We start from the raw sequence: 14,676 nt of genomic DNA on the forward strand, positions 1-14,676 counted from the left end.
TCTCTTTATCTCAATCTCCTCATTCCGGTCCATTGTCCCCTAAATTATCCTATCAAGTTTTTTTGCATTTCTTCCGTTCTCATTATACATCTTCTCATTACATATTAATACCTTCTCTGTCTCTCCTAAAAACTCTATTTATTTTGGGAACTTGTTACCATAAGCAGCCCTTGTCTTATCATTACTCTTCAGGATTACAAAAATCCTGACTGTATTAAGAAGCCCATTTTACAGACGGGTTAATTGAGGCAAGGAGAAGTTGACAATTTCACCAATTTAGCTTAGCTGGAGGTCTCCAAACTCCTAGAGATCAGTTTGTTGGGCTCTGATTGGGAATGTGGCTCTGAGTTAATTTCCACATATCTTTATTTAAATATTGTAGTCATACAGCTGCCAAAGAGCCTCTGAAGCTCAGGAGGGAAGTATAATCACTATGTTTTTCTCCATAGCACATACCAGGTAAAACCCAGACCTGTTAATCTTCCCAAATTACCCAAGAATGTCTAAACATGTGGGCTATCACTCATACTTAGCCTTGCATTCTACCACAACAACCTCCCCTCTAGCTATGGGAACACCACAGAATAAATACAATGAAAAAGGGCAGACAAATTAAAACAGGAAGGAATCACAAAATCAGGAGAAAGCATTTTAAAGGCAAACACGGATCTCTCTAGTTCTCTGCAGATACCATGCAGAAATTCATGCACTCTCCTAAGTTTTCCACAAGGGTCACATCAAATCAATTTTAATTAAGAAATATGACATATTTAATGAGTGCAAAGGTTCCAAGCATGAGATCAGGTCCTCTCCATTTTCAGAATGCTGTCAACTTGTGGTTTTTTTTCCTTCCCTTTTAGAGGTAGACTTAGTCTCTGCTATCATTTCCTCAACTAGGTTAACCTGTGCTATAACATTTTTTCCCAGTTTGAGGTAAAAAAAGTGGGTTTTTTTGTCATTCTAGTTCTCCTCCCACCTCTTCTTTCTGCAATCTTTTAAGCTCAAGCTGCTTTCTCATCTTTCAAGGTTCTTAAAAAAAAAAAAAAAAAAAAAAAAATCAATCAACAACTCTAACCTCATTCCAGTCATTGCTCTGCCTCTGCTTCCATGTGGGATTGTAAGTATTTCTTCTGTTTTCTTCAGCAATCATTTCTGTGCCCCCTCCCGTTCTGTGGAGAGTGTGATTCCTTTTTCTCCCCGGCATATGGCTGCACTCTCTTTCAAATTTGTTTTCAATGCTCTTATTTACAAGGTTCCTATTCTGAGATCATTTAGGGCATTACATTCAGAACAATCTCTATGATTAGACTGTTCCAATACTCTTGTAAGCCAGAGACAGAGAGCGCTCTGCTGCCAACATAATATTCTTTTCTTGCTCATAGTGAAATGCAAATTCATATCTTCTCCAGTTCTCTTGTTACTACAGCTGTGCACTGAAAGGTGGCGACACAATAAGAAAAAAGCATTGCTCCTTTTCCCAACAAACTTGGTTAAAATTCCAACATTTAAAAATAGGTACTCTGAGATGACTGTGAGTAACAGTTGCTGTCAGTATCAGGATGAACTGGTGATTTAGAAACTTAGCATCAAACTTCAGGTTTTCCTAATCCAGATATCCAGGCTCAGGCTTTAATTCCATAAACCGCACAACAGAGGACATTTTAAAAGAAAGCAAGAATTATATGTTATAAGCAGGGCCACTTGCCAATCTCAATCAGAACATTACCACAAAGACTTTAAAATAACAGAAACTATCTTTGATCTTTTGTAAATCTAACTTCCTCTAAATTTCTGTTCTCATTCATTTTGTACCAGGCTCCTATTTTACTGTTGACATGAAAAAGTAGAAAATCAAAGATCATTCAGCTGGAATACTGCACAATTAAAAGCTAACTTTTGGAATGATACTAGTACATTTAAGGTTTAGTATTAAGAACAACATTTGTCAGCAGTATGTATATATTTGACATTTTCCCAATACTTGTAAACAAGGTACTAATTATGGTTTCTGGAAGGCATTCTTATAGCTCACCACTGAATTTACATACATTATATTATAAATGCACAGACATGTGTCTGCACACGGACTACCACCACTCCCCAACTCTACTTCTGACAGTAAGCTTCTCTGATGTTAGTTTCTTGTAAGTATTATATAGCATCAAATACTACAATTACAATCACATTCTGCAATATGATCATCCTCAAGTCTGTGCTTCTGAAACTTCACTTGCAAAGGACATAATTAAAAATTCCACCTGAAATGACTACAACAATTTGAAAAGAACACCTCCAGTATTACTAAATCCAATTAGCACACATTTGAAAAAAATCACCATTTCATAAACAATACCTGCTCCGCAAAACACTTTTCAAAAACTTTTATAGGAATCCTGAAGAATAATATGGAACTTTCCCTGCAGAGAGGTGAAAGTATAAAGAACTGCAAAAACATTAAGTAATACCAAAACCTTTTACGAAACATTGAACAGATTTACTACAATTCTAGTTTACATAAGTAGCAAAACTGAACATGGAATATCTGACAGAAAACGCTTCTTTCTCCTTTCTTAAGCAAGACTGAGAACTCTCAATCCAAATGTGAAAGGCCAACAAGCACGTAGGTGGCAATAGTACTGAAGAAGATAGAGTTGTTGACTGTAGCTCGCAGCAAAAGAGGCACTTTCCTTTATTGAATACTATACTCATACATGTTGGGAATTCGTTTAAGAGGAGCTATGGGTTGATACTTTATCATTCAGAATGGCTGTAAATCAGTCAACACTTAAAGTTCACACAATATTTAACAACGGAGCCACAAATTCCAGTGCCTACCACAAATTCCAATTTGGAATAATTACAGACTATCTACCTACATTCTCCAACATTTTCAAATATGTACACTTTTTGAACTGTTCTCCAACACTGGTTTCTACTTTTGGGCTATCTGCCACATTTAAAGCTGTCCCAGAGGCCATATTTAATGGAATGGAAGTGTTCTGCTATAATTTACTTTAAGCATCAGTTTAGATGATAAATAGAGTCAGTTGCATCAAATGTTAGCAGCTTAAAGATGTGACTTCAAACAAGGTTTGATGCGCTGTTACAAAACTTCTCAAAAAATAAATGATCAGAGCAAAATAATTTTATGCAAAGTAAAACTCAATATGCTAATTCAGGTATTGTGGTCTGAAGGTCAGTATTAGGATATGTTTTATTTTACAGAATTCATAAGAATTTTATATGTTAAATCTTTTAAACACTAATTTATTTTCAGAAAGCATGTCCTGATAGCTTCTCTAAGCAATTCTTAAACTTCTGTATTAGGATTTTCATCTCCATTCCCCTCAGAGACACTTATTTTAACTTCTTTCTAGGCAGAACAAGGTTACACATTTATAAATGATCACTCAAAAAAATTGCTTGTGACTTTTTCATTGCTTATCACTTTTTCACTGATGCTTCCCTGGTTTCCTAGAGGAACCTAGAGGTTCAACATAATCATGGCCAACAGGCAATCTTTAAGAAATACTTAAATTTTTGCTTGCAACCTTCTTAGTTATGTACTTCCATTCCATATCAATCACCAAAAAAAAGAAAATTAATTGAAAAGCCTCAAATTAATACAGTATCATATCACAGCTTGCTTATTCTTCCATGTAATACAAAAGGCCCAAAGTTCTTGTAATTATTTTATAAATAGAAACAGGAAAACTGACATTCCTCTTTCAAGTGCTGGGGACTGAAGCTGGTATTAGTAAGTAGTGGTATGATCCCCAAATGAAAGGAACTTCTGATTTTTTTTATAGCAATGCAATATAGGTATTTCTACACGGATCAATGTTCTGCATCCTTCTTCCAACTGAAAAGCAGCTTTTTCAATCACAGTGTAACACCACAATAATATACATGGAATAATTTACAGTAATTCAGTTTGATACTGAAGTGAGGGATCCAGCTTGCATGAAGCACTGTACAAAACACAGGCTTACTGCCCAGGGCTGTGCAGCATTACTGTCAAAAAAGTTTCAGACTTATTTACTCTAAATTTCCCAAAGCAATTAAAATCTAATCCAAATGTCTAGATTAGCATGCTATCCCATATCAGAAAGAAACACAAATACTAGACATTTTACCTGTTAAACCTCAGTCAACTAAAATGCTTAAGCACATATTTACAAGTTTCACACCACCCGTCTCAAACCTGCTGTCAGAGACTCTACACTCTTAAAAGGATACGACCAGCTAAACTTTAATGCATGCTTATGTCTGATTTTCTTTTCCTCATCTTTTTGCTCTGAATATCAAACTTATTTTAGTCACTGCAAAAGTGTGCAGCTGCAACGAATACGTGGATTTGATCCGACAGCTTGGAAAGACAGGTCAGATACTATGTCATTAAAATTATTACATAAATCAGACATGCTTTATGGTGTACTCAATTATGTCACACCAGTTAAAAGGCTACTTCTTCTTTCTTTTAAACAGCATGGATAGATTTTTAACAATCAAGAGCTCTATAATTGCAAGGGCAGACCTCATAAAGACTCAAAATACAGTTTCCAAGATATTTTAATTAAATCCCAAGTCCAAAAAGTCTCCACAACAAAGCAAACAGAAAGAATATTAGCTGGAAATAAGCTCTATGACACTAATACCAGAGATGAACCTATACTGCTTTAATGGCTGAAGAACAGGCCTTTTTTTCCAGTCTCTTAAGAAGAGGTAACAGCTACAAGGTAAATCTCCCTAAAAGTTCATGTTGTTTAGCATCTCTGCCTCAGCCTTCAGGATCATCTCTGATAAGTATTAGTACTTTCTCTTAATTATCCATACATATACAAAATTGTAAGTGTTCACACAAAAGGAGCAAGAACCAATAATCAAGAATACATTTAGCAGTCTGTACAGTTGTGGGGGATTGGGTTGGAACACCATCAAAATGACTCTCTGAAGTATTAAGAGATGTTTTTTCCAGCACGTTTTAAAATGAAATACAAATGTCCTCAAGTTTCCCTCAACTTTGACGTATACCTCAGATAATACCCAAATAATTTGTGTACAGAAAAAAGTCCTTCCCATTGTGGATCTGCCAGCCTTCTCACATGCTCTCACTTCAGGAGGAAAGCGCTAATCTGAGTTACAATTTTAAAGCTATTATACTTATTAAGTAATTGTTTGAAATAATAAAATCAGAGTAAGAATTTTAACAGAACATTCTTATGCTCAAGTTTTTTGACAGATTCAGCATTTTCCCATTCCAATAACCTAAATATTGCAAGATGAATTCTAACTCTTGAGCAGTGTTCACAGTACTTTCTTCAGTATTTTGCTTACATCAAGCCACAGCATTCATGTTTCTAGCTCCACTGTTTGTAAAATGAAAAGAGATTCCTACTGTACCATTAATTGCTAATATGACACTGAAACAGTGATTTCATTGTCATGGGTGATGGGACTGAGAACTCGTGTATAACTCCACTCCCCTAACAGGTACAGTAATAAGCTGTTAGTTTCTTAGGCAAAAGACATGAATCTGTTAGATAAAGACTTCATTCTCTGCCCGTAATCAGTAACTTGAGGGCCTTCTGTAGATTCTGCACAGCAGTGCTCACATCTTCATATTGCAAAGCACTGCCAGCATATTTGCAATATTTTTGAGCTCTGGCAAAGTCCTCTGGAGTCAAACGGACTTCCCCTGCGAAAACATAAGTATTACAAAGTTACTATAAAGGAAATCTGACGGAGGCTTCCTTTCACATGATTTCTGTGTTTTACTTATATTTGCAGTAATATTATGAAAACCAGGCTAATATTTGTGGTAATATTACAAAGACCAAGCTATGGTGTTTCTTCTGTTCACTTTGCTTTCCATTCATATAATGCTTAACTTCTTTGCTGCTGGCATTTGAAAAATATAAGAGGACCTTTCTAAACACTGGTATTTGTATGACCCAGTGCCTTTCAAAAGTAAGTCAATACCTTTGAGAAAGATCTGCTCTTCATTTAAGGCAGCAAAGGAGAGCTTTTTAACGACACTATGTTATCTGTAATCATATTACAACCTACAAGAAACAATGAATGTTTTTTTTGTGTTTACAGTATAATTACTTTGCTCTCTTCTTCAGGAATAATACGTAATTTGAAACTGTTCCTTCTCAGCTGAAGTAACTTTTCAAAATGTAGACACATTTCTCACTGGCATGTTTTTGCACATTTTGTAAGTCTGTTTTATCCAAGTAACGCTTATGTTTCCAATTTTATGCAAGATGACTGAAAACAAGATTGATCCCATTAAATATGACCATTTTTGTAATACTGGAGAACACTAGGAAAAAATATTCTCATAATATAGTATAAAACAATTAACTGTTATTTATTAATCAGAATATTTTCTTAACATAAATTAAAACACTGGGAATTCTGTAATGCTCAAACACATGCTTTCAGTCTTCTAGAAAGCATAGTAGAGACTTATGGCCTAACTGGCAGAAGATTTAATATGTGAATAGTATCAATAATGTGTGCATAAAGTAAAGCACGGTTGTGTTACTGCCCTCCTTCCACACACAAATTCACTGGGAGTTTTAAGGCTAATCCCATGCCACTCCAATAACCTATGGATAAATTACAAAACCTTCACTTATGTTCTTTCGGAACAACTTAACCTGTAAAAGACTGATTTTTACTGACATCGATATATAATTATATGCAATACTAAAGAATTATGTATTCATTTAATAGGCTTCCCCCACAGTATTTTATAAGCAATGAACAGATTTCACAGATTAAGAAAAAATGCATTTTAAAATGCACCATAGATTTTCTATAAAAATTGGCTAACCAAAGGTTTAGCTCTCTAAGTACAGCTTTCTAATTTTAAGCAAGGACATTAATATACTTAAAGCCATTTTTATGGTACAATTTCAGTTAGCTGGATCTCTTTCTTTCAAAATAAAACTTGTTAGCAATATGGTGAGAATGTTTACCAAAGAATCTCAGTTCTTATCAGAAAACGTCTATTATATTTGCTTTTCCTTTCCCCAGTCTTATTACTGAAGAACAGCTGTTGAACAAATAAAATGGAAAACCTGGGAATATTAAAGACTAGACTGGTCTGCTGGTTTTCCAAACAACCCTACTCCAATAAAAATCAGAAGGGTAAGTGCTCTTAAGATTATATTTTAAAATTTTATGAAATTACTCTATAAGTCTACTATTTTGCCTTAAATAAATAAATATAACCAAAAAATAACTGTTGAATATTGAGGCATGTGACAACTTGGTGGGTTCATTACCATTGCAATGTATATTAGTTTACTGTTGAATTCAAGTTAAGCCACATTAAGTCTCTTAAAATACATGCACATGTGAGTAAATACATGTGAGGCAGTGCATAAACACAGGCACACACTTAGGTTATTTTGTAACCTAAATAAAGTCACAGACTAAAAGCAGCTGGGGTCAATCTGCAACCACATTACTGAACATCTTTAAGAAATTAAAAAAAACCCAGCTCCCCTCGAAGTGGCTTTATGCTATGATGCCAAAAGAAACTACAAAATCATTCTTTAAAAACTGGCCAAGGCATCAGTCCAGCATTCAACTAATTTATTGGAAGGAAGCCTAAATTCACCAGTCTAATCTTATTTTTACAGTATGAGCTCTATTAATGTTTTGCTGGCATAAAGCCTTATTTATTATGAAATCTACTTCAGATGCTATTATGACATAACTTGAAGGAAAAAAGTTAACAATTTTAAATTTATAAACCAAAGTTTACACAGTAAAAGGGTGTTGATCTTTTGATGTGCTCAGTGGCCTCAGCTCCTATTGAAGTCAGCACCTCACAATGGACACGCAGAATTGAAATAAAACAGCTCTGTGTTCTTAAGGTTTCAAAATAATGTGAAACTTAACTATAATGTACGTACTTACATCACAGGATAACCACAAAAGCTAGTAACTGACTGCATTTTACGTATTCTAAGGGTTAAGCCGCTTTGGAGAAAAGGACCTGGTGGTCCTGGTGGACACCAATTTGTCCATGAGCCAACAATTTGTCCTCTCAGCAAAGAGGGCTAATGGTGTCCTGGGCTGCATTAGAAGGAGTGTTGCCAGCAGGTCAAGGGAGGTGATCTTTCCCCTTTATTCAGCACTGGTGAGGCCACACCTGAAGTGCTGTATCCAATTCTGGGTTCCTCAGTACAGGAGAGACACTGACACCCTGGACAGAGTCCAGCAAAGGGCCACAAAGGTGAAGAAGGGACTGAGGCACCTCTCACATGAGGAGAGGCTGAGAGAGCTGAGACTGTTCAGCCTGGAGAAGGCAAGGCTCAGGGGCATCTCATCAATGTATGTAAATAACCACAGGGAGGGTGCAAAGAGGACGGAACCAGGCTCTTCCAAGTGGTGCCGAGTGACAGGACCACAGGTGGTGAGCACAAACTGAAATGCAGGAGGGTTCTGTATTTCTGAATATCGGGACACACTTTTTACTGTAAGGATGACTGAGCACTGGCACGGGTTGCCCAGAGAGGCTGTGGAGCCTCCATCCTTGGAGATATTAAAAAATTGTCTTTTGAATTAATGGTGACATTTTTTTTCCTCAAACTTCTTCCTTCAGTGCTGCAAATTAAACCACGGGTAGAGTGCAGGGGCAGGGGAACACACAGAGGACGTGGTCCTGAGCAACCCATTTTACAGGACACTTGCTTGAGAGGTGTTGGGCCAGATGACCTCCAGAGGTCGCTTCCAACCTCAACCATCCTGTGATTCCAAGCTCTAAAAAAGCCCAGCAACACTGAGATGGGAAAAGTATACTGTATTTATCCTGAAGCAAACTTGCTTCTGCGTTTATGTGAAATTATTAGCACAGTAGTTATATCTACTACTGAAATATGACAGACATATGGAATCCATAACAAGCATGATTCTTTCAGTTTAAGAGGAACACAAAGTGAAAACCAAAAGGCAATTTGACTAGAGATGCTGAAAAAGAACAGTTCTGCTTCTCCCTGGTAACCTTTTCCATCCATCAGATGCTTTTCTATGAAGTTGCCCAAATACAAGGCAGCTGATTTAAGAACATTTTAATAATGCAGCTTAGTGTTTAAAAAGTGATGGCAAAAGTAACTGAAATGATTTCTGAAACAAGATGCTCTTTTTTTCCCACTAAAGCACTTAAAAGATATTTGAAATATAAATCCTCAAAGATTTCTTCTGAAGATCATGAAAACACGTGAAATGCCAAATTATTATTTCTACTTTGTGTGTAGAAAATTGAACATTATTTATTATACACAGAACTAGAATGGACATATGGTTTCTCTATACTATGCCACCTGTGGAAGGAAGCATATGGTAATGTAAGAACATTTTATAAAAACTCTGGGTATTACAACCATGAATGCATGTAGTGTTACCAAAATCTAGGTGTAATAAATTTTTTAAGCAAACTACACCAGAGAAGTGCACACACACATTATACAAAGTTGCTGTAGCTCTACATTCTGTTGTCAGAGATATTAACCAATGCACAAGCTTTGACACTTTCAAAAGTCAATGTTAAACTATGGAACCTGTTCCCACAGGACAGGACAATTATTGAAGGACTCATGCTGACTAAAATCAAAGGAATGCTGTTACTTTATTTTCTTTTAATAAAATATTTCATTCTTCTCCATCAAAAGTTTCCCTCCCATCACAGCATTAAGCAAATTGCTTCTCACATGTTATGGGAAGGAAAGAAAATATATAATTTATTTTAAAAATATATATTTGATCTTACTACCAGGAAGAGTCTTGCAGGAATATGTGGAATATCCTGTTTGGCTATGCCTATACTAGTACATTCAACAGTGCCAGGGAATGTGTCTCAGCACTCAAACTTGACTGTCTACACTGTCAAACTGCTGGAACAGACTCCAGTATGGTTTTGGCCCATGCAAACTAGCACTTTCCCAAACAACTCCTGGGCATGACTTGTGGTCAGAGCAGGCTAGAGACCATTCAGTATTGGCAGCCTTCACAAACTACCTTGTTTAGAAGGTTTAAAAGTTTAATAGTATGGATGTGAGTGGTTCTGTGCCAGCTGTTCTCACTGTGAACTATTTACAGGCATGTTTAATTTATTAGTATAGACACAGACATCATGTCTAAATCATGGACCAAGCGTACTTTGCACTGTGCTAGCTCCATGGATCTACTGGAATGCAACACTGATCCTTCCTTCCCATCCAAAGGAAACTTCGGTTCCATAGGAATGGTGCACACCAAAGTCTAACCTCAATATGCAGCCAGGATCTAGCCTGAATATATATATTGCAACTCAGGACCTGGGGAGGGCTCCTAGGTCCCACAATTTAGTGTGTCTGTTGTGAGATAGAGGCACTTCTAAATCTACTTACATGTCAGGGAACAAGGCTACTGTGGAACCAAGTATTGTTGGCATAAAAAGGACTCCTCACCAGTATGAGAAGAATGATATCTGCCATTACCTTCATCCAGTACAGCTGAAGGGAGGATGCACTGGGTAGTGACCAGGCATGCATGACAGGATGGTGACAGGCAAGGACAAACACTCTGCATTGCTCTCAAGCTTCTTAATTCTATGCATGCAAACAGAACTGTTACTGTATCTCTGCTGACTGATACATCCCTTATGCCCTCTCAAACTCCTGCATAACTGGCAGCGTATTTTCTAAGCTTTCAGAACCAAGGATCTGTGTCAGGTGCACTTCTGCAAAACTCCCTCATAAGAACGTAACACTTTAAGCTGTTATAAGACCCAAACTTGTAGTGACACAACAGATGTGCAGCAGAGGAATGCAGGCATGCAAATACTTCAAGTTAAGAGATTCATCTCTGTGCTTAGCAAGGGTCTTCATCTCTTAATTATATGACAGTAGTTATGAATACTCACAAACACAGGGTATCTTAATTCACTCCATTCCTTTTTATTTATATTTATGTACTTATTAAATCAGGTTATCACAGGTAAGTGGCTAGAAGAAGCAATGCACTGATACTATCTAGAAATCAAATAATGGAACTTCTAATACTTAATGAAGAATTTTTTAACATTTAAATCAAAATTATGACATTTTTGACAACTAGAACTAAACATTCCAACCAAGAAAGAATGATGACTAAAATTTTCAGAGTAGTTATCCAAAAACCTATTAGAATGACTGTCTAGAGGATCATGACTAAAATCAAGCTAAACGCTGAATTCCTATTATAGCATTCCATTGAATCAAAAATGTTTTTTCAGTAAAGTTGGTATTTTAACATAGACACCCTCTTCAACAACATAATAAACTAAAATATCTAACTAAATATTTGTAAGTTAGAATATACCTATATAAACTTTGTAGTCATAACAGGCAACATTTGACTGTATCTAGTACTGGAACTTAAAACATCAATTAGGTATACTATTAGCTTTCCCTGATGAGGATAAACTGTAGGGTAGAGTGTGAACAGATTTCATGCCAAGTCTTCTAGACCTCCTCACTCAACATCCACATTATATTGCCAACAAAAACCTGATTATTACAAACAGATGTAACTTATGTTTTTATTATCTCTATTCCACAGACAGAGAAATTCCTAGAAAAGAGTTAATAATTTGTCCAAATGCACATCAGTGTTCAAATTAGAATCTAGGATGATTCCAGCTTTATTGTCAGTCACTACTCTTTCACAGGCCATGTTTTCCCTAAGGTTAGCATTTATGTGTGCACTTCAAAGCATGATATATGCAAGCAGACATAAAATACATGTAATATAGGTTATCAGTGATTTTAACATCAAAGACAGATGGCATTTTAACAGATAAAAGCCTTGATTAAATACTACATCAAAATGACATCATTAGCAGTACGTGATAAATTATTTCATTTAATACAGGTACTACTTAAAATCAACAAGCACACGTAACAACTATGCTGCAACACAGAACACCGCTGGAATGTCATGATTAGTTAATGAATATATAACTTACATATTGACCCTGTAGAAGAAATTTTAAGTAAAGGGAATGTGTATTAATTAACAAAAATACAATTTAGCAGGGCCATCAGGAATATAGGCTTTGCTAAGGACCTCACCTGAGAACAACATAAATAATAAAAAAACTGACACAATGCTAGCCCATTGGTTTGAAAAAGTCAGACAGACAACACTAATCATACACTGTAGCAAAACTTTCAGACACTATAAAACTCTTAGCAACAAAATGTGTAGATGGTGTCTTTTTTAAAAAAATTCTGAACTAGTAGCATTCAGGTAACGATGACATTGTTTCTCAAACTTCTTGTTTGGGACACAGCATGTCCATGTACAGACAATACAAATGCCACCACCTTACCTGCAGTTTGAGCACTGTAAAGGGAAGGATCGACTAGAGGAATATTCTGAGGAGCAGGCTGAATGGTGTTACTTGTCACTCCTGCAAATCAATGCAAAAAAAAATGGATTTGGGTTGTTTTTTTTTTTATAGACTTTAAAACTAAGCAGACAAAATAAGAAAATACAACAGGTAAACCTAGTAACTCAATGATTTTTAAATTAAGTAGCTCACAGCTTCCCAATTCTGAAAGTTTTCAACAAACAATTTTAAAACCCTTACTTCAGACTATGACTGTTTTATAAAATACAGAAGAATTTACAGGCTGTCATTCATTTCATCAGTACAGTATTTCAAGCATTTAATTTCAAGCATTAAAAAAAAAAAAAAAAGAAAATATTAATCCAAAGGACACTGGTAATCATAAAGTATTGAGGAAAACCTGCTAAAGAAGAGCAGGAGTAAACTTCTATATTGAAGTTTAAATTCTGCCTTTTAATATCAGAGAGCCTCCATTATTGTATATTTAAAGCCCCATGGCTGCCATCTCACACTTTCAAACTAACTCCTAATTTCTTCAAAAACAACTGCTGAGAATAAAAAAAATCTAAATAGATCTAAAAGGGATCTGGTGATGCTAGAAGAAACAGCATTTCATGCTGTAAAGCATTCTTGTGTCTACATTCACATTTTAGACACTCATCTGCACTGATCCAAAACTATATCTTTGCAGTATGTCCAGAACTTATCAGACTAACAAAGTTATTTCTGTAATATCTGCTATGTAGGAAGACTGTATTAATCACTTTTCTAAATTATTTGTTATTTCATGGAATGACTGATAGAATTAAAACTACGTAATGCAAGAATTCATGTATTCCAACAAGGTACATAACCTGTAATTTTCAGATCTGGGAAAAACAAAGAGCTAAACATTTACCTAGGCTGAATGTAAAAAACAATACTCTCCCCCTCCCAGACCCAAAACCCCCACCTATCTGAAGGATTTCCCCTTGATAAAGGGGAAAGAAGAGCATCCTGAACTTTTCATAGGGTGAAGCATTTTTAAAATGAGAAAGTAAAAGAAAAGGAGGGGCTGTGCAACAAAAACATCTCATGTTCTAGAATACAGAAACATATCTGATCAAATGATCATGAGGATCGAAATCAAGAGCTTTATTTCTGTAGTCCTATTAAACATCATTATAAAAAGGTAACATGAGGTGAAAAAGTTGTATTCACAAATCATTTAATACAACTTTTTTTTTTTTTTTTTTTAAATACAGCAACTGGGAAGAACTTTGGATTTTTAAGAACTTGTTTTCGGTCCAAAAATGACACAGAACAAGAAGGTGGCTAGAGAAGCCAATATGTTTAGCAACAGGGACAAAATTTCCATTAATAATATTGTTTGAGGTCAACCACACTAAAGTACTTGCATGGGAAAAGAAGCATAAACCAAACAGAAGAAAAGTATGAATGGTACATCAGGCATGATTGTTACAGTTTTGTAACAGTTTCAACATTATGTTGGATATGTTTCCACATAAAGAACAGCAGTCTATCTGCACAGGGAAAGCTAAATATGAAATGAAGTCATATAATTTCCAGGGAAAGCTAAATATGAAATGAAGTCATATAATTTAATCTACCAAGTGAAAGATTCAAATAGGGCTTTACAGTATAGATGTTGCAACGCATGATTCTAGAGAAGAAAAAAAACATTCTGTCTGCAGGAACATTCACTCTTTCAGTCCATTTATCTCTTCTGGCAAAGTGCTCCAAAATATGAGTTATGTATTTTCAAAACCGTAAAAACATAAAAAAATATTTCCAATGGCATTTTTATGATGTTAATTTATGAAGTTGATTCTGCCATAGAATATCTATATGTTACTTCATATGTAATGGGAAGAGGGCTAGAATTTGCCTCTCAATGAAGGCGTGATTTTTTTGGGTGTGATTGGGACATACCTGTGTTATGAGGTACTTCAGCTGGAGTGTTAGCTGGTGCATGGGCACCTGGTGGTATATGTATGCCAGTGTAATTACTAGTTGGTATGTTGTTAGCTTCATACGTAGATGATGATGTTGGTTGAGTTGTTCCACTATGGAGAGAAGATGACCCTGCTTCTTCCCTTTCAACATCTGCTATGATGACACAAAACAGGAATTACTGCAACTCTTCTGTACAAACACTTGAAAACTTAGGCTTTCTTTTAAAACCTCCTTTCAAATTTTTGTTATAGAAAAATTGCCACCACAGTGTGACATAAAACATTTATCAACCCAAACCACCTATGGTTGATTTGACAAAGTAAAAA

The 14,676-nt window shown here is 35.7% G+C and overlaps 1 protein-coding gene across 4 annotated transcripts in view; it reads right to left on the reverse strand.

Moving 5' to 3' along the window:
- Window positions 1-4,554: 4,554 nt before the first annotated feature.
- The window catches only part of VTA1 (vesicle trafficking 1), a 41,404-nt gene continuing 31,282 nt past the window's right edge, over window positions 4,555-14,676 (reverse strand). For 3 of the 4 annotated variants that reach the window (XM_074818915.1, XM_074818918.1, XM_074818917.1), the window contains 3 exons: window positions 14,327-14,503; window positions 12,374-12,454; window positions 4,555-5,698 (listed from right to left, as the gene is read on the reverse strand). In XM_074818915.1, coding sequence (XP_074675016.1) covers window positions 5,553-5,698; window positions 12,374-12,454; window positions 14,327-14,503 — 404 coding nt within the window. In that variant the 3' untranslated portion in view covers window positions 4,555-5,552. The remainder of the gene's footprint in view (window positions 5,699-12,373; window positions 12,455-14,326; window positions 14,504-14,676) is intronic. The other variant, XM_074818916.1, reaches the window with a different exon arrangement.

The sequence above is a fragment of the Strix aluco genome, chromosome 3 (assembly GCF_031877795.1).
Source record: "Strix aluco isolate bStrAlu1 chromosome 3, bStrAlu1.hap1, whole genome shotgun sequence".
In the NCBI taxonomy this organism is placed as follows: domain Eukaryota; kingdom Metazoa; phylum Chordata; class Aves; order Strigiformes; family Strigidae; genus Strix; species Strix aluco.